This window comes from Anomaloglossus baeobatrachus, chromosome 8 (genome assembly GCF_048569485.1).
Source record: "Anomaloglossus baeobatrachus isolate aAnoBae1 chromosome 8, aAnoBae1.hap1, whole genome shotgun sequence".
Lineage (NCBI taxonomy): Eukaryota > Metazoa > Chordata > Amphibia > Anura > Aromobatidae > Anomaloglossus > Anomaloglossus baeobatrachus.
The window spans coordinates 216,838,252-216,856,860 of record NC_134360.1 but is presented as its reverse complement, the minus strand read 5'-3'; the positions used below and the strand labels follow the sequence as shown (position 1 = coordinate 216,856,860).

General features: G+C 53.8%; 2 protein-coding genes across 3 annotated transcripts in view; both read left to right on the top strand.

Moving 5' to 3' along the window:
• TSPAN1 (tetraspanin 1) overlaps positions 1-18,609 on the top strand; it is a 245,767-nt gene that overhangs the window by 42,869 nt on the left and 184,289 nt on the right. The window lies entirely within an intron of this gene.
• Positions 2,348-18,609, top strand: part of MAST2 (microtubule associated serine/threonine kinase 2) — a 48,777-nt gene continuing 32,515 nt past the window's right edge. Inside the window, exons 1-2 of the mRNA XM_075320188.1 lie at positions 2,348-2,735; positions 5,960-6,139. Coding sequence (XP_075176303.1) covers positions 2,686-2,735; positions 5,960-6,139 — 230 coding nt within the window. The 5' untranslated portion in view covers positions 2,348-2,685. The remainder of the gene's footprint in view (positions 2,736-5,959; positions 6,140-18,609) is intronic.

Genomic DNA, 18,609 nt, shown 5'->3' with positions numbered 1-18,609 from the left:
TTCAGATCTATGATTTATTGATCAGAATGGAGACTAGCGGCTCCGGTGCACATGTGCCTCTGCCTGTGCGCGCCTCTGCCTGTGCGCGCCTCTGCCTGTGCGCGCCTCTGCCTGTGCGCGCCTCTGCCTGTGCGCGCCTCTGCCTGTGCGCGCCTGTGCGTGCCTCTCTGCCTGGCATTCACCATTTCTGGGGGTTACATCTCGCAAAGCCCCCTGTGGGCCTCCTTTCCCAGAGGCTTCATCCGCAGTACGGCATCCTGCCTGCAGGTGTCGCTGCTGTGATTGCAGACATGTCTTACATCTGTCACCTCTAGTGTAACCTGGATATAAAAAGTCTACACACCCCTGTACATAATCCTTCCACAAAGAATCGTTACAGAACTTTCCCCCTTTTTAATGTCACCCAGAATCTGTACAAATCCTGAGAAACAAAAGTGAAATATTTTCAGGAGGAAAAAGAAATAACTAAAATAGTGTTGCGTAAATCTGCACACCCTGACGCCAATCCTTTGGTGAAAACCCCTGTGAATTTATGGCATGATCAGTCTTTTTGGGGTTTGGTCTATCACATCTAGGCTTGGTGAACTTTGCCCCCATCTGTCAGGTTGCAGGGGTCTTGTGTGTACAGCAGCCTCTGCAGGTCACCACAGATTCCCCTTGAACTCAGTATTTGGGGGCGTCTAGTCCCGATGGCGCCAGATGTCAGCCCCTTCTTGGTGACGTCCTCTCAGGGTCCAGGGTAGATTTGATGCTGGAGATTATTCTTTTTGATCACTTTCCGCATTTTCCCTGGAGTTCATCAGATGGAAATGATGGCGGCGGAGCACTGACACTGCGACACGGGGGATGGGAGCACTGACACTGTGACATGGGGAAGGATGGGAGCTCTGACAGTGCGACACGGGGGGATGGGAGCGCTGACACTGCGACACGGAGGATGAGAGCACTGACACTGCGAGGGGATGGGAGCACTGACACTGCGACACGGGGGGATGGGAGCACTGACACTGCGACACGGAGGATTAGAGCACTGACACTGCGAGGGGATGGGAGCACTGACACTGCGAGGGGATGGGAGCACTGACACTGCGACACGGGGGGGACGGGAGCACTGACACTGCGACACGGGGGGGACTGGGGCACTGACGCTGCGACACGGGGGGGGCACTGACGCTGCGACACGGGGGGGGGCACTGACGCTGCGACACGGGGGGGGCACTGACGCTGCGACACGGGGGGGGCACTGACGCTGCGACACGGGGGGGGCACTGACGCTGCGACACGGGGGGGGCACTGACGCTGCGACACGGGGGGGCCACTGACGCTGCGACACGGGGGGGCCACTGACGCTGCGACACGGGGGGGGGCACTGACGCTGCGACACGGGGGGGGCACTGACGCTGCGACACGGGGGGGGCACTGACGCTGCGACACGGGGGGGGCACTGACGCTGCGACACGGGGGGGGCACTGACGCTGCGACACGGGGGGGGCACTGACGCTGCGACACGGGGGGGGCACTGACGCTGCGACACGGGGGGGAGACGGGGGGGGGCACTGACACTGCGACACGGGGGGGGGGGGGGGGAGATTCTGAGCACAACCACTGCCCCTATTACAACAGGGTGTAAACACATAGTAATGTAGTTCTATTTGTTTTATTTCCCCCTCAGATTGATTTCAGTTTGTGCAGATTCTGGGCGACATTAAAGGGAGAGAGTCCTGAATGTTTCTTCTTGGCAGGATTTTTACTTGACAAAAACCTTTGTGTTTTATTAGGGGCGTGTAGACTTTCTATCTGCTATAGCTTTTTATTTTACCATTTGAAAGAAATGAGATAATACCGCAGCAGAGCATTTGTTTTGGTGCAAGAAACTAACTTTACCTTTACTTTACTAACTTGACCCCAAAACCGCAGCTTCTTCACCGCCAAAAGACCAGGTTTACTGTAGAAAAAAACACCCTGTGTGAGCATAGCCTAAGACAGGGTTACAGTGGTGACTTCCGCAGCGTCTGGGTTCTGTATACGCACATGGTCTGCATTGGTCGTGCTGATTGGCTCATAGCATAAGCGCCGGTGCTCCTCCAAGGAGTCCTTTCCAGCTGAATGCCGCCATCATTACCGATCCCTTTGCAGGTTTCCCACATCTCAGGCTTTCATGGAGTCCGGGCGCCGGCTTCAGAGCACGTCACAGAAATGACGCGCACAGTGATACACGACGTGAGGCTGCGTATCGGCCATACTCCGAGATTGCCTGCAGTGTTACCGGAGCCTGCGGTCAGTCTCCAGCTACCTATCCATCCCCCATGCTTTACACTGCAGATGATGAAGCAGCAGTGCTGGGCAGGTTAGTGCAGGTTTCCTCCTGATGATGGATCCCGTGGGTTGGAATGCCCCTGTGTGTGAGAGGAACAGCTGCTCCCTGCCCCCGCACTGCCCCCCGCATTGTGCCAGGTCCCCTCCTCCATGTTTCCAGCTTCCCCGGGTGTCGGTGATCCGCTGTCACCCATATCAGGCGTGCGCTTCTATTTATATGACTGCTGAGGCTCAGGTGGGCCGTGGTGGGGCCTCGGACACCCACACAAAGAAGGCTGGTGAGCCGGATGATGAGAGTGCTGCTCCCGAGACATCGCTGCCCTGAGCTCCTGCGCTGCTAACTGTACACGCACTTCTGCGGACGCCGCCATGATGAAACGCAGGAGGGAGAGACTTGGTGCGCCAAACCTGCGACTCCAGTAAGGCCGGGGGCGAGAGGGGCCTCTTCACTCTGTGGCTGCAGATTGTGGGGCTCGGGGGACGCGTCTTGCTGGTCTGGGCGGGGGTTCACTTATTCAGGTCTTCTCGGTGGCCGGTGAGGGGGGGCGAATAGCTCTTCCTTCGGTGGTGGTGGGGGAAAAGCTCTTCCCTCGGTGGGTGGGGGAGCTCTTCCCTTTGTGGTGGTGGTGGTGGGAGCTCTTCCCTCGGTGGCGCTGGTGGTGGGGGGGGCTCTTCCCTCGGTGGCGCTGGTGGTGGGGGGGTGCTCTTCCCTCGGTGGTGGTGGTGGGGGGTGCTCTTCCCTCGGTGGTGGTGGTGGGGGGTGCTCTTCCCTCGGTGGCGCTGGTGGTGGGGGGGTGCTCTTCCCTCGGTGGTGGTGGTGGGGGGTGCTCTTCCCTCGGTGGTGGTGGTGGGGGGTGCTCTTCCCTCGGTGGTGGTGGTGGGGGGTGCTCTTCCCTCGGTGGTGGTGGTGGTGGGGGGGTGCTCTTCCCTCGGTGGTGGTGGTGGTGGGGGGGTGCTCTTCCCTCGGTGGTGGTGGTGGGGGGTGCTCTTCCCTCGGTGGTGGTGGTGGTGGGGGGGTGCTCTTCCCTCGGTGGTGGTGGTGGTGGGGGGGTGCTCTTCCCTCGGTGGTGGTGGTGGTGGGGGGGGTGCTCTTCCCTCGGTGGTGGTGGTGGTGGGGGGGTGCTCTTCCCTCGGTGGTGGTGGTGGTGGGGGGGTGCTCTTCCCTCGGTGGTGGTGGTGGTGGGGGGGTGCTCTTCCCTCGGTGGTGGTGGTGGTGGGGGGGTGCTCTTCCCTCGGTGGTGGTGGTGGTGGGGGGGTGCTCTTCCCTCGGTGGTGGTGGTGGTGGGGGGGTGCTCTTCCCTCGGTGGTGGTGGTGGTGGGGGGGTGCTCTTCCCTCGGTGGTGGTGGTGGTGGGGGGGTGCTCTTCCCTCGGTGGTGGTGGTGGTGGGGGGGTGCTCTTCCCTCGGTGGTGGTGGTGGTGGGGGGGTGCTCTTCCCTCGGTGGTGGTGGTGGTGGGGGGGTGCTCTTCCCTCGGTGGTGGTGGTGGTGGGGGGGTGCTCTTCCCTCGGTGGTGGTGGTGGTGGGGGGGTGCTCTTCCCTCGGTGGTGGTGGTGGTGGGGGGGTGCTCTTCCCTCGGTGGTGGTGGTGGTGGGGGGGTGCTCTTCCCTCGGTGGTGGTGGTGGTGGGGGGGTGCTCTTCCCTCGGTGGTGGTGGTGGTGGGGGGGTGCTCTTCCCTCGGTGGTGGTGGTGGTGGGGGGGTGCTCTTCCCTCGGTGGTGGTGGTGGTGGGGGGGTGCTCTTCCCTCGGTGGTGGTGGTGGGGGGGGGGTGCTCTTCCCTCGGTGGTGGTGGTGGGGGGGGGGTGCTCTTCCCTCGGTGGTGGTGGTGGGGGGGGGGTGCTCTTCCCTCGGTGGTGGTGGTGGGGGGGGGGTGCTCTTCCCTCGGTGGTGGTGGTGGGGGGGGGGTGCTCTTCCCTCGGTGGTGGTGGTGGGGGGGGGGTGCTCTTCCCTCGGTGGTGGTGGTGGGGGGGGGGGTGCTCTTCCCTCGGTGGTGGTGGTGGGGGGGGGGTGCTCTTCCCTCGGTGGTGGTGGTGGGGGGGGGGTGCTCTTCCCTCGGTGGTGGTGGTGGGGGGGGGGTGCTCTTCCCTCGGTGGTGGTGGTGGGGGGGGGGGTGCTCTTCCCTCGGTGGTGGTGGTGGGGGGGGGGTGCTCTTCCCTCGGTGGTGGTGGTGGGGGGGGGGTGCTCTTCCCTCGGTGGTGGTGGTGGGGGGGGGGGTGCTCTTCCCTCGGTGGTGGTGGTGGGGGGGGGGTGCTCTTCCCTCGGTGGTGGTGGTGGGGGGGGGGTGCTCTTCCCTCGGTGGTGGTGGTGGGGGGGGGGTGCTCTTCCCTCGGTGGTGGTGGTGGTGGGGGGGTGCTCTTCCCTCGGTGGTGGTGGTGGTGGGGGGGTGCTCTTCCCTCGGTGGTGGTGGTGGTGGGGGGGTGCTCTTCCCTCGGTGGTGGTGGTGGTGGGGGGGTGCTCTTCCCTCGGTGGTGGTGGTGGTGGGGGGGTGCTCTTCCCTCGGTGGTGGTGGTGGTGGGGGGGTGCTCTTCCCTCGGTGGTGGTGGTGGTGGGGGGGTGCTCTTCCCTCGGTGGCGGTGGTGGTGGGGGGGTGCTCTTCCCTCGGTGGCGGTGGTGGTGGGGGGGTGCTCTTCCCTCGGTGGCGGTGGTGGTGGGGGGGTGCTCTTCCCTCGGTGGCGGTGGTGGTGGGGGGGGTGCTCTTCCCTCGGTGGCGGTGGTGGTGGGGGGGTGCTCTTCCCTCGGTGGCGGTGGTGGTGGGGGGGTGCTCTTCCCTCGGTGGCGGTGGTGGTGGGGGGGTGCTCTTCCCTCGGTGGCGGTGGTGGTGGGGGGGTGCTCTTCCCTCGGTGGCGGTGGTGGTGGGGGGGTGCTCTTCCCTCGGTGGCGGTGGTGGTGGGGGGGTGCTCTTCCCTCGGTGGCGGTGGTGGTGGGGGGGTGCTCTTCCCTCGGTGGCGGTGGTGGTGGGGGGGTGCTCTTCCCTCGGTGGCGGTGGTGGTGGGGGGGTGCTCTTCCCTCGGTGGCGGTGGTGGTGGGGGGGTGCTCTTCCCTCGGTGGCGCTGGTGGTGGGGGGGGTGCTCTTCCCTCGGTGGCGCTGGTGGTGGGGGGGTGCTCTTCCCTCGGTGGCGCTGGTGGTGGGGGGGTGCTCTTCCCTCGGTGGCGCTGGTGGTGGGGGGGTGCTCTTCCCTCGGTGGCGCTGGTGGTGGGGGGGTGCTCTTCCCTCGGTGGCGCTGGTGGGGGGGTGCTCTTCCCTCGGTGGCGCTGGTGGGGGGGTGCTCTTCCCTCGGTGGCGCTGGTGGGGGGGTGCTCTTCCCTCGGTGGCGCTGGTGGGGGGGTGCTCTTCCCTCGGTGGCGCTGGTGGGGGGAGCTCTTCCCTCGGTGGTGGTGGTTGTGGGCGGGAAGCTCTTCCCTCGGTGGTGGTGGTTGTGGGCGGGAAGCTCTTCCCTTGGTGGCCATTCTGCAGAGATACATGTAGAGCCCTCGCCGGTGCCGGATGCTCGAAATAAATGAAGGCGCGGATAACAAATCCTAATCAATTGGCAAATGTTAAAAAGAGGTAGCAATGGGTCCCCCCTCCATGGTCACACGGCTGATGATGATGCTGGTTCCCGATGTTCACGCCCCTTATGATTCTCTCTTTGTGGTGTCCTGTCAGAGTTTTCTGCCCTCTGTTCTCCGGCGGTCGGGGAGGTGACGTGCAGCTCCGTGCAATATCGCCATCGTCCATACCGAATCTCCCACAGCTGAAGGTGCCTTACAGCGCGGACTCTGCCCCCGATGTGGCTCCATTTTTCACCTGTTTTCCAATGCAGAGTAATCCTGGTAAACAATGGAGGTAAGGAGGCTGAGGGCTGTGCAGGGGTATGACCCCGGGGAGGAGGCCGAAGGCTGTGCAGGGGTATGACCCCGGGGAGAGAGGCCGAGGGCTGTGCAGGGGTATGACCCCGGGGAGGAGGCCGAGGGCTGTGCAGGGGTATGACCCCGGGGAGAGAGGCTGAGGGCTGTGCAGGGGTATGACCCCGGGGAGGAGGCCGAGGGCTGTGCAGGGGTATGACCCCGGGGAGAGAGGCCGAGGGCTGTGCAGGGGTATGACCCCGGGGAGAGAGGCCGAGGGCTGTGCAGGGGTATGACCCCGGGGAGAGAGGCCGAGGGCTGTGCAGGGGTATGACCCCGGGGAGAGAGGCCGAGGGCTGTGCAGGGGTATGACCCCGGGGAGAGAGGCCGAGGGCTGTGCAGGGGTATGACCCCGGGGAGAGAGGCCGAGGGCTGTGCAGGGGTATGACCCCGGGGAGAGAGGCCGAGGGCTGTGCAGGGGTATGACCCCGGGGAGAGAGGCCGAGGGCTGTGCAGGGGTATGACCCCGGGGAGAGAGGCCGAGGGCTGTGCAGGGGTATGACCCCGGGGAGAGAGGCCGAGGGCTGTGCAGGGGTATGACCCCGGGGACAGAGGCCGAGGGCTGTGCAGGGGTATGACCCCGGGGACAGAGGCCGAGGGCTGTGCAGGGGTATGACCCCTGGGACAGAGGCCGAGGGCTGTGCAGGGGTATGACCCCTGGGACAGAGGCCGAGGGCTGTGCAGGGGTATGACCCCTGGGACAGAGGCCGAGGGCTGTGCAGGGGTATGACCCCTGGGACAGAGGCCGAGGGCTGTGCAGGGGTATGACCCCTGGGACAGAGGCCGAGGGCTGTGCAGGGGTATGACCCCGGGGACAGAGGCCGAGGGCTGTGCAGGGGTATGACCCCGGGGACAGAGGCCGAGGGCTGTGCAGGGGTATGACCCCGGGGACAGAGGCCGAGGGCTGTGCAGGGGTATGACCCCGGGGAGAGGGGCGCAGCGGCAGTGCCTTCTCCACAATGTGTGGGAATTGTAGGGACATTCCTCATTGTTCTGCTGCTCATTTGCAGAGCGGAGCGTCTGTGACTGCAGTGCGAGCAGTCAGCGGTGGTCTGAGACACTTCCCCCTCCCCCCCCCCCCTTCCCGCCCCCCCCAATCCTCATTGATTCAGACAGCTTCTTATCACTTTTCTCGGGCCTCCGCCGGTCCCCAGTCACCCCACTTTCCCGGGTATGGAGGGTCGGATTAGTTGGATTATTCGGGGTCTTCTGAGCATCTCTCCTATTCGCATGGCATTTCTGGGATTCATTAGGGGCTCTCCACCGTCTGGCACCTGTGGGGGCAGCAGTGCTGCGGAGTCTGCAGAACATCTCTCCTTCCAGGCGTCTTACTGTTTTGCAGACATTGTGTGTGGAGGAGGGGAGGCCCCCCGCAGAGGGGCTTTCCTGGGGGGGGGGTCACCTTGATTCCACCTGACAGCTGCTGCTGACGGATCCGTGTGACTAATATTTGGAGTGATGTATGTGAGTGTTTGCTGGCTGGCCGGTGTGAGTGGCAGCAGCTCGAGCTGCCGGCAGTCATTGCCGTGTTACGTTCAGCGGTGGGAGATTAACACTATCCTGGCCAGAGAGGGTTAGAGGCACAGGGTCACAATGAATACTGCCGGCCCCGGGGATCTCCACACCTGCACCATGTCTGACCCTGCCTGGAGACGGAATCACTCAAGCGAGTGCTGCTCCGGGTGCCGGACTTCTGCGTATGTATAATGGTTTTAGTTGAGAATGACCCCTCTGACCGAGAGGCCCAAGCCCCCACCTTCCTTTTCCCGGTCACACTCTATTCCCCCCCCCTCCTCCTCTTCCCGGTGACACTCAACCCCTCCAAAACCCCCACCCTCCTCCCCTCCGCCGTTATGGGACTTCACAGGTGACACATGGTGACAGCTAACTCTGGGAGTGAGGAGTCCGGGCGGCCTGACAGGTGGTCTCGGGGGCTGTGTAGCATCTTGTGACCTCCGGTATTTCTCAGTTGTACCTGGATGTGGCTCGTCCTGTTATACTGCAGATCCCGGGAGCTGACAATCTAATCTCCTACACACAGTGTATCCCAGAGCCACCGAGACCTGATCAGCAGCGACCACAGAAGGCTCCCGTCGTGTATATACCCCACACTGTATATGGAGATGGCTCCCGTCGTGTATATACTCTGCACTGTATACGGAGATGGCTCCCGTCGTGTATATACCCCGCACTGTATACGGAGATGGCTCCCGTCGTGTATATACCCCGCACTGTATACGGAGATGGCTCCCGTCGTGTATATACCCCACACTGTATATGGAGATGGCTCCCGTCGTGTATATACCCCGCACTGTATACGGAGATGGCTCCCGTCGTGTATATACCCCGCACTGTATACGGAGATGGCTCCCGTCGTGTATATACCCCGCACTGTATACGGAGATGGCTCCTTCCGTCGTGTATTTGTACTGAGGCTGCTTCTCTCGCTCACAGCGGGATTCTCTACATTAAAGGAGTTGTCCGACACAAACTCTAAAAAAAAAAAAAAAAAATAAGCTAATCTGTGCTGTATTGTCATATATATCATCTCTACACTATTTATTTATTTTTTATTTTTGTTTTTGTTTTCTAACTTTTGTTCCTCTTGAATTATTCCTTTATTTACCTGCAGCTCAACCTAACATGACAGCTTCCTTTGCCAAACATCACAGTCAGAGCTGGCACCGCCCGGCCTCACTGTCCAGCTCCGCCCTCTGCATCTCATTGGCTGTCAGTATTCTGCCCAGCACTGACCTCTGTGCAAGCAGAACTGTGCAAACAGGCGCAAATAGGGTCTTACCAGGTATAAAAGAGTGACGTAGATGTGGGAGAGACACTCACCTTATCAGGTTGTGCAAGTCACAACCCCTCAAACAGTTTGATAGTAACGTGGTCGGCAGCAGTCCCGTAGTGTTGAGCTGGTTTGCAAAGTAGAAGAAAGAACGGGTTTGAATACCTCGCCAAGACCACAGATCCACCGAGAGTATGGAAGAATCCCTTTATTTACATGGGTCTACGCGTTTCAGGGACATTTCCGCCCCCTTCTTCAGGACAAACATAAGGAATAAATACAACAGACAAAGGGGCCGCAGGCTCCTATATATTCGTTAAGCAATGCCACGTCTACAATTTCTACGTCATCCTCGTGACGCAAGGGCACGTGAGGTGATCAATAAAGTTGCATGGGTTAACAGAAAAAAGAAGAGAGAGAAAAAAAAGGGGAGAGAAGAAAAAAGGGGGTGGGAAGGAAAGAAAGGAAAAGAGAACGGAAAAAAAGGGAGAAAAAGAAAAAACGGGGGAAGGAGAAAGACAGAAACGGGAGTGAAAAAGGGGAGAAAAAAGGGGATTACGAAAAAAGAAAAGAAAAAGAAATTAGTTGAATTAAAAAAACGCATGATGAACTGTATTGATTTGAATTGGGAAACCACGGGTTGGAGGGTTGAAAAGGGGGAAAAAAAAGTTTTTAAAAAAAAAAAGTGGTTTAGTGGTTTTTCCACAATCCTTATTCATTTGTCCACATATTATAACCCGATACAAGCATTTATTCACTAAACCCCTTTTTTTTTACCTTTTTTTTTTTCCTTTTCAACCCTCCAACCCGTGGTTTCCCAATTCAAATCAATACAGTTCATCATGCGTCTTTTCAATTTAATTAATTTCTTTTTCTTGTTTTTATTTCTCTTTTTCTCTTTCCCCCCCCCCCCCTTTTTCACTCTAGTTTCTTTTTCTCCTTTCCCCGTTTTTTTTCTTTCTCCCTTTTTTCCCCATTTCTCTTTTCCTTTCTTTCCTCCCCCCCTTTTTTTTCTTCTCCCCCTTTGTTTTCTTTTTTTTTTTTTTTTTTTTCTTTCTGTTAACCCATGCAACTTTATTGATCACCTCACGTGCCCTTGCGTCACGAGGAGGATGACGTAGAAATTGTAGATGTGGCATTGCTTAACATATATATAGGAGCCTGCGGCCCCTTTGTCTGTTTATTCCTTATGTTTGTCCTGAAAAAGGGGACAGAAATGTCCCTGAAACGCGTAGACCCATGTAAATAAAGGGATTCTTCCATACTCTCGGTGGATCTGTGGTCTTGGCGCGGTATTCAAACCCTTTCTTTCTTCTACTCTGCAAACCAGCACTGACCTCTAGCAGAGGACAATATAGGTACATATAATGTAATAATGTGCCCATCCTTCTGCCCATCCTATAGTATTGTGCCCCATCCTTCTACCCATCCTATAGTATTGTGCCCAATCCTTCTGCCCATCCTAATAGTATTGTGCTCCATCCTATAGTATTGTACCCCAACCTATAGCATTGTGCCCCATCCTTGTGCCCATTCTGTAGTAATGTCCCCTTGGGGTCCACTTCTTGTAACAATGCTCTATCCTGTACTAGTGCCCCATGTTCTGCCACTTTTTACACATGCAAAAAAACCCCCCAAAACAAATCCTTCTCACCTGTCCTGGTTCCCTCGGTGGCCTGTTTGCTTCTTGTGATTGCAGCCCCCTTGATGAACGCTGCCGCTGCAGGGGCTGCCGCTGACAGAGCTTTATATCAAAGGACAGATTCCTGGGCGCTGCGCAGGGATGCGCTCTCTATACAGCTTTTCAAGTAATCAGCTCCTGGCCTCTGATTGGCCGGCGGCTGATCATTGAAGTAGCTGTATACAGAGCTTGCGTCTGAGCAGCGCCAGGGAATGTGTCCTCTGATATAAAGCGCTGACTGCGTGGCCCCAGCACAGGCAGCGATCAGCAAGGGGCCACTGGCCTGCACGCCACAAGAATCATCAGGGGCCACATACAGCCTACTGGTAGCGTCTTTACCACTTCACTACGGAATATGTGGGAGGGTGCGAGGGAAGGTGGGCGGGGACTCCACGCACGGTACCCTCCCAGCAGGGCGGCAACATGACGTCGACTGTGATGCCATCTACAAGCTCCTGCCCCTGTCGACGTGACATCACAGGAAGCAGCAAAATCACGATAGGAGCGGTCACATGACCGCTCTGAGCCGGGGGAGAGGAGCTTACAGCAGGGCAGGTAGGTAGTCGCTATCTACTTACCTGCCCCAATGTAGCCCAATAGCGAAATGACAAAAAATGGCAAAATAAGCAGATAACCCCTTTTAAGAGCAGTGCACTTGTATTTCTGCCGTGGGAGGGGGGGGGGGGTGTTGCCTGTCGGATTTCACTAATGTGCCCCCTGATGTAATAAGGTTATAGCTCTGGAGATGTGGTGGGACAGCGTGTTGGGGGCTTCAGCGGTACCAGCAGCCTCCAGCCCTGTGAAAGTGTTTTTGACCACATCGACTTCACTGGAGATGATGTGACCACGCTGGGATCTCTGTGCCGCGCCTCATTATGTCTCCTGCTCGCTGCAGTCCTCCAGGGTGAACCTCCAATGTCCTTCGCACTAACTCTTCCAGTACTTCCTCCTAGTGCTGAACTTGTAGTGAATTGTACGCCCCTGCGCCAATCTGCTTTTAGTAGATCTGTGGCCCTCTCACTATATGGAGGTCCGAGCAAAGGGATGCCCACTGTTGAGATGTGGGGTGGTTCCTCGCAGTGATGGCGAACCTGTGGCACTCCAGCTGTTGCAAAACTACAATTCCCATCATGTCTTCACAGCCAAAGGTTTTGCTTTGAATGGCCAGGCATGATGGGAATTGTAGTTTTGCAACAGCTGGAGTGCCACAGGTTCGCCATCACTGCGAGTGGGATGCCTAATCTTCAGATGAGGGGGTGGGGGGGTTTCCTGTAGTCTCAGTCCCACTTCTGAGATACGGGGGGGGGTTCCTGTCGTGAGACGCCTACTCTTGAGATGTGGGGGGAGGGTCCTGTATTGGGACGCCCACTGTGTGATGTGGTGGGGTCCTGTAGTGGGATACCTACACGTCAGATGTGGGGGGTGGTCCTGTAGTCTCAGTCCCACTGTTGAGATGTGGGGGGCTTCCTGTAGTGAGATGCCTACTCTTCAGTTGTGGGGCGGGTTCCTGTAGTGGGACGCCCTTTGTTGGTATGTGAGGGGGTGTCCTGTAGTAGGACGCCTACTGTTGAGATGTGGGGGTGTTCCTGTAGTGGGATGCCTACTGTTGAGATGTAGGGGGTTGCTGTTGTAGGATGCCCACTGCTGAGAACTGGGGGGGATCCTGTAGTGAGACGACCACTGTTGAGATGTAGGGAGGGTCCTGTAGAGGGAAGCCTACTATTCAGATATGGAGGGTTCCTGCAGTCGGACGCCCAATGTTGAGATGTGGGGGGATTCCTGTAGTAGGATGCACACTGTTGAGATGTGGAGGGGTCTTGTAGAGCATTGTGTGATCCTAATGGCCGCTGCTTGTGCGTTGTCTTCTTCGGCTGCTCCTCCTCCTCACTGGCTGATGATGGCCGCTGCTTGTGCGTCGTCTTCCTTGGCTTTTCCTCCCCACTGGCTGATGATGGACGCTGCTTGTGCGTCTTCTTCCTTGGCTGCTCCTTCTCATGAATGGCTGATGGCCTCTGCTTGTGTGTCATCTTCTTCGGCTGCTCCTCCTCCTCACTGGCTGGTGATGGCCACGCTGCAGATACTTGTTGCCAGTCGTTTCTTCCCCGATTTTGTTTTCCGCCTTGGCTGACAGCACGGAGAGCGGGCGACACCAGGTACGAAGTATCTGAATTCTGCTGATGCAGGCGGGAAGTTTGCTTATTTAGTTTAGTGCCCAGTCTGGCGGCATTTACATTAAATCTGCCTCCAGGTTTTTACCACCTAATCTGCAAGCAGCATAATGCAGGGGCAGAGTGCCTTACTCCAGCCATGTCACCACCTGGGCTGCTTGCTGCAGTTTTATCCAGGGCTGTGGAGTCGGTAACTCCTCAATTTCCCTTTCACCGACTCAGACTCCCACATATATTGCTTATATCTAAGTGAAAAATGTATTGTACTACAATGTGAGCATCAGACATTTAATCATTTTTATGATACCATAATCAAGATATTTAGATAGAACATAAAATATATTTATTGGAATACAACTTTAGAACACAAAACTAATAAATTGTAAATATGTAATGCACTGATACCCAAAGAGATAGTCTTTATATTTGCCAGATGTGAAAGACACTCAAACAAGCCATAATTATAAATGTATAAAACATTTTATTTACATAATGCTGTGGATGTGTCAATAAGTAAATCAAGGTGATATAGAGAAAGGACCAAAGGGAATGGGTGCTGAAAGGGAGAAAACCCCACGTGTCCCGGATGAAATTAAGAGAGAAAATCTCCCAGGGATCCATAAACCCCCTCCCAGGGTAATAAGTAACCACACAGAGGATGACAGCCCAGGGATATAATAAAGCCTGATAAGGGTATGTGCGCACTAGGCGTTTTTTTCATGCTGCGTTTTTATGTGCGTCTTTGTCTCAAAAAACACACCCGCGGCTAAAAAAAACGCACCCGCGGCTAAAAAAACGCATGTGTTTTTACCGCGATTTGGTGCGTTTTTTGCTGCGTTTTTGCTCACTGCGTTTTTAATCAGTGCACAATGCCATTAAAGATTGTTGATGAAAAAAAAAAAGCTCTGATGTTATTTCCTTCTTCAAAATGTTCATTGTATGCAGGAGAGCAGACAGCAGCTGCAGAACTACAAGGCTCAGCATCCTCCATCCAGGACTGTATGCAGAAGTTTTTTGCCCAAACAGAAAAAAAAAATGACATGGGCTTCGCTATATTTTTGTATGCTAGCCAGGTACAGCAGGCAGCTATGGGCTGCCCCCAACCCCCAGCTGCCTATTTGTACCTGGCTGGGAATTAAAAATATAGGGAAGCCCTTTTTTATTTCATGAATTTCAAGAAATAATTAAAAAAAAAAAATGACATAGGCTTCGCCCAATTATTGAGTCCAGCCAGATACAACTAGGCAGCTGAGGATTGGAATCCGCAGTGCAGAGTGCCCATGCTTTCTGGGCACCCCCACTGCGAATTGCAGTCCGCAGCCACCCCAGAAAATGGCGCTTTCATAGAAGCGCCATCTTCTGGCGCTGTATCCAACTCTTCCAGCTGCCCTGATGCCGGGTGGCTAGCTGGGTAATAATGGAGTTAGGGCTAGCTGTATATTATCAGCTGGCCCTAAGCCCGAAATTCATGTTGTCACGCCAATATTAGACATGGCCACCATGAATTTCTAGTAAAGATAAAAAAACCACAACACACAGAAAAATATTTTTATTATAAATAAAACACAACACAATTAGTGACTCCATCTTTATTAAGATATAGAACCCCCCTCCGCAGTAATCCTGGGTCAAGGGTCCCGCGCCGTCCAATCCGGATCCAATATCATCTGATCGGTTTGCTGGAAGGCAAAGCGATCAGATGATGTGTCAGGTTCTAGGGGCTGAAGCACATCACACTTCAGCTGATTGTATAAAAGCCGATTATACATATACAATCAGCTGAAGCATCAGTGCAAAAAAAAAAAAAAAAAAAAAAATACATCTGTTCTGATTACCGGCAGCTCCTGCAGCGATCGGATGAGAGTCTGATCCTGTCCCATCGCTGCAGGAGCTGCCGGTAATCAGCTGATGAAGTCTCCTGACGGCAGGATCAGCTGATAGCCGGCCGGGCGACACCGCGAGAATTACGATCAGCTGATGCGTCAGGTGACTGCATCAGCTGATGCACTGCCAGGTCCTGCAAGCTTCGTACGTGCCCCGGGGAGACTGCACACAGCCAGAGCGGCGGGACCGGGACAGGAGCGGGCATGGCACCGGGACCCTGCAGACAGGTGAGTATATATGACATTTTTTTTTTCTACTGTTCACTTTTGTTTTCGCCGCTGCCTCCACCTCCCGCCCAGACATGGCGCCGCACGGAGCTGACATGCACAGGACGGGAGGTGGACGCAGCAGTGACGGTACCGGGAGGATTCCTGCTTCTGTGTTTACCAACAGAAGGAATCCTCTTCCTGTACACGTCACTTTACTGCCCACCCCTTGCGTTTATAGCTGCGTTTTTAGTCATAGAAACGCGGCTATATGCGTTTTTCATTGCGTTGGTGAACATCTCATTGAACTCAATGGGTGAAAAACGCAGTGAAAAACGCAGAAATAATTGACATGCTGCATTTTTGTGGTCACCACAAAAACGCAGCTACAAAAAAACGCTGTGTGAGGACAGCACTTATGAAAACCAATAGACATTGCTGGGGAAGCAATGTCACTGCGTTTTCAGCACAAAAACGCGGTAAAAAACGCCGCTAAAAACGCAGCAAAACCGCCTAGTGCGCACAAGGCCTAAGTAGGTAAACCTAAATAAAGCCCAAGGGCGCTGCACCTACCAGGGTGATGGATCACAGAAAGCCGGGGTAGCACGTGGGGACCGACGTCCCAACACGTGTTTTGCAGATATACTTCGTCGGGGGACAGGTAAAATATAGTGAAGAGTATGGACCTTATAAAGGGCACCAAGCCCCATTACAACGCCCCCTCATCATTGCATACCGGTGGGTGGCACGCCAGGCCGCGCCGCGGTGAAGCGTCAGCAGCGGAGCCCGGATGGAAGAAAACTTCCTGTGACGTCACAAACACTTTCGGTCTCCGCTGCCAAGGACGCCACCGCGGTCGCGCCATAGGGCGGACACCTAAGCCGACGCATGACGCGGCCAAGAGGTGGGTACCCCCACTAATCAAGATATTTAGATAGAACATAAAATATATTTATTGGAATACAACTTTAGAACACAAAAACTAATACATTGTAAATATGTATTACACTGTTGTATGTGTGTGTAAACACTATGTAATAAACTACAGTGCCTTGAGAAAGTATTCAGCCCCCTTGAAGTTTTCAACCTTTTCCCACATTTCAGGCTTCAAACATAAAGATAAAAATGTTAATGTTCTGGTGAAGAATCAACAACAGGTGGGACACAATTGTGAAGTTGAACAAAATTTATGGCTTATTTTAAACTTTTGTAAAAAAGAATAAACTGAAAATTGGTGTGTGCAATATTATTCATCCCCTTTATTTTCAGTGCAGCAAACTCACTCCAGAAGTTCATTGTGGATCTCTGAATGATCCAATGTTGTCCTACATGACTGATGATGATAAATATAATCCCCTGTGTGTAATCAAGTCTCCGTATAAATGCACCTGCTCTGTGATAGTCTCAGTGTTCTGTTTAAGGCAGAGAGAGCATCATGAAGACCAAGGAACACAACAGGCAGGTCCGTGATACGGTTGTGGAGAAGTTTGAAGCCGGATTTGGTTATAAAAAGATTTCCACAACTTTAAACATCCCAAGAAGCACTGTGCAAGTGATCATATTGAAATGGAAGGAGTATCATACCACTGCAAATCTACCAAGACCCGGCCATCCCTCAAAAATTTCATCTCAAACAAGGAGAAGACTGATCAGAGATACAGCCAAGAGGCCCATGATCACTCTGGATGAACTGCAGAGATCTACAGCTGAGGTGGGAGAGTCTGTCCATAGGACAACAATCAGTCGTACACTGCACAAATCTGGCCTTTATGGAAGAGTGGCAAGAAGAAAGCCATTTCTCAAAGATATCCATAAAAAGTGTCATTTAACCCTAGAACGCATACCTGGTGCCTCGCTTGCAAGGTTACTTGTTTCCTATTGTAGATTTCTATGGTTGCGCGTTCTAGGGTTAAAGTTTGCCTCAAGCCACCTGGGAGACACACCAAACATGTGGAAGAAGGTGCTCTGGTCAGATGAAACTAAAATCGAACTATTTGGGCACAATGCCAAACGATATGCTTGGTGTAAAAGCAACACAGCTCATCACTCTGAACACACCATCCCCACTGTCAAACATGGGGGTGGCAGCATCATGGTTTGGGCCTGCTTTTCTTCAGCAGGGACAGGGAAGATGGTTAAAATTGATGGGAAGATGGATGGAGCCATATACGGTACCATCCTTGAAGAAAACCTGTTGGAGTCTGCAAAAGACCTGAGACTGGGACTGAGATTTGTCGTCCAACAAGACAATGATCCCAAACATAAAGCAAAATCTACAATGGAATGGTTCACAAATAACCGTATCCAGGTGTTAGAATGGCCAAGTCACAGTCCAGACCTGAATCCAATCAAGAATCTGTGGAAAGAGCTGAAAACTGCTGTTCACAAACTCCTCCATCCAACCTCACTCAGCTCCAGCTGTTTACAAGGGAAGAATGGGCAAGAATTTCAGTCTCTCGATGTGCAAAACTGATAAACACATGCCCTAAGCGACTTGCAGCTGTAATCGCAGCAAAAGGTGGCGCTACAAAGTATTAACTTAAAGGGGATGAATAATATTGCATGCCCCAATTTTCAGCTTATTTTTTTATAAAAGTTTAAAATAAGCAATACATTTTGTTCAACTTCACAATTGTGTCCCACTTGTTGAGTCTTCACCATAAAATTATTTTTTTTATCTTTGTTTAAGCCTGAAATGTGGGAAATGGTTGAAAAATTCATAGGGGTCGAATACTTTCGCAAGGCACTGTATATAAGTGGCTAAAGCAGTTTTCAACAAAAACATAGTAAATAACATTTATGCAGTCTATGAATTTGTTCTAAGAAATCGAATTGCCTCCATCAGATCCTCCTTCGCAGATGACCTCAAATCTGACCTAATAATTTTAAGGCTAGAGAACAACCTCTCTACACTAGCTTTTGTTGGAGGCAAAGCCGTAACCACATGGGCAACATCTTTAACAATTTGCGAGTATAAAGGAATTGCCTCATACACAGTCAGTTTTGATGAACGGTTTAATTTTTCTATTTCTTTGAGAGCAAGTGAAAAATGTTGCTGAAATCTGGTCAATCTGCAGCTATAGGAGATGTAGTGAAATCTTTTCCCTTGCGGCAATGCTTTTCCTGCTCCATGTCATGCAAATACTTGTCAAAGTTAAACTCCTCATCTGATGAGGATGAAGATATGGCAGCAGTAGCACTGTCAGGACCCAAGTCCTCTTGCGCCTGGCAGTCCTGTAGCCGCTTATCCTAACTGCTACCTCAGTCAGAGCTTCTTTTCCTTTAGTAAGCTGTTGATCATCCAGCCTTGGGTCCACATAAACAGCTGTCAGAAGAATTTTATTTTATTTTAATTTTATTTTATTTTCCAATAGCTGTGTCTTTCTCCATTTCATTGAAGCAGAAATGCCATCTGCGATTAAACCTCCTCTTTGGGACAGGCAAAATAGCAAGTTCTTACACTCCCTTATGAAAATGCCAGAATTTAAATCCTCAGCTTGTAATTTTTTAGTCACGGTAAATGGGTGAAGCAATTCCTTCAATTCAGCCACCTGTGTCCATTGACCTTCATTTAGGGTTACCTGAGGGTTCGCCATATCTATATGAAACGGTTTTAGTTCAAGCAATCGCTCAATCATTAAATAAGTGCTGCCTCACCGAGTGGCTTGATCGACAAATCCA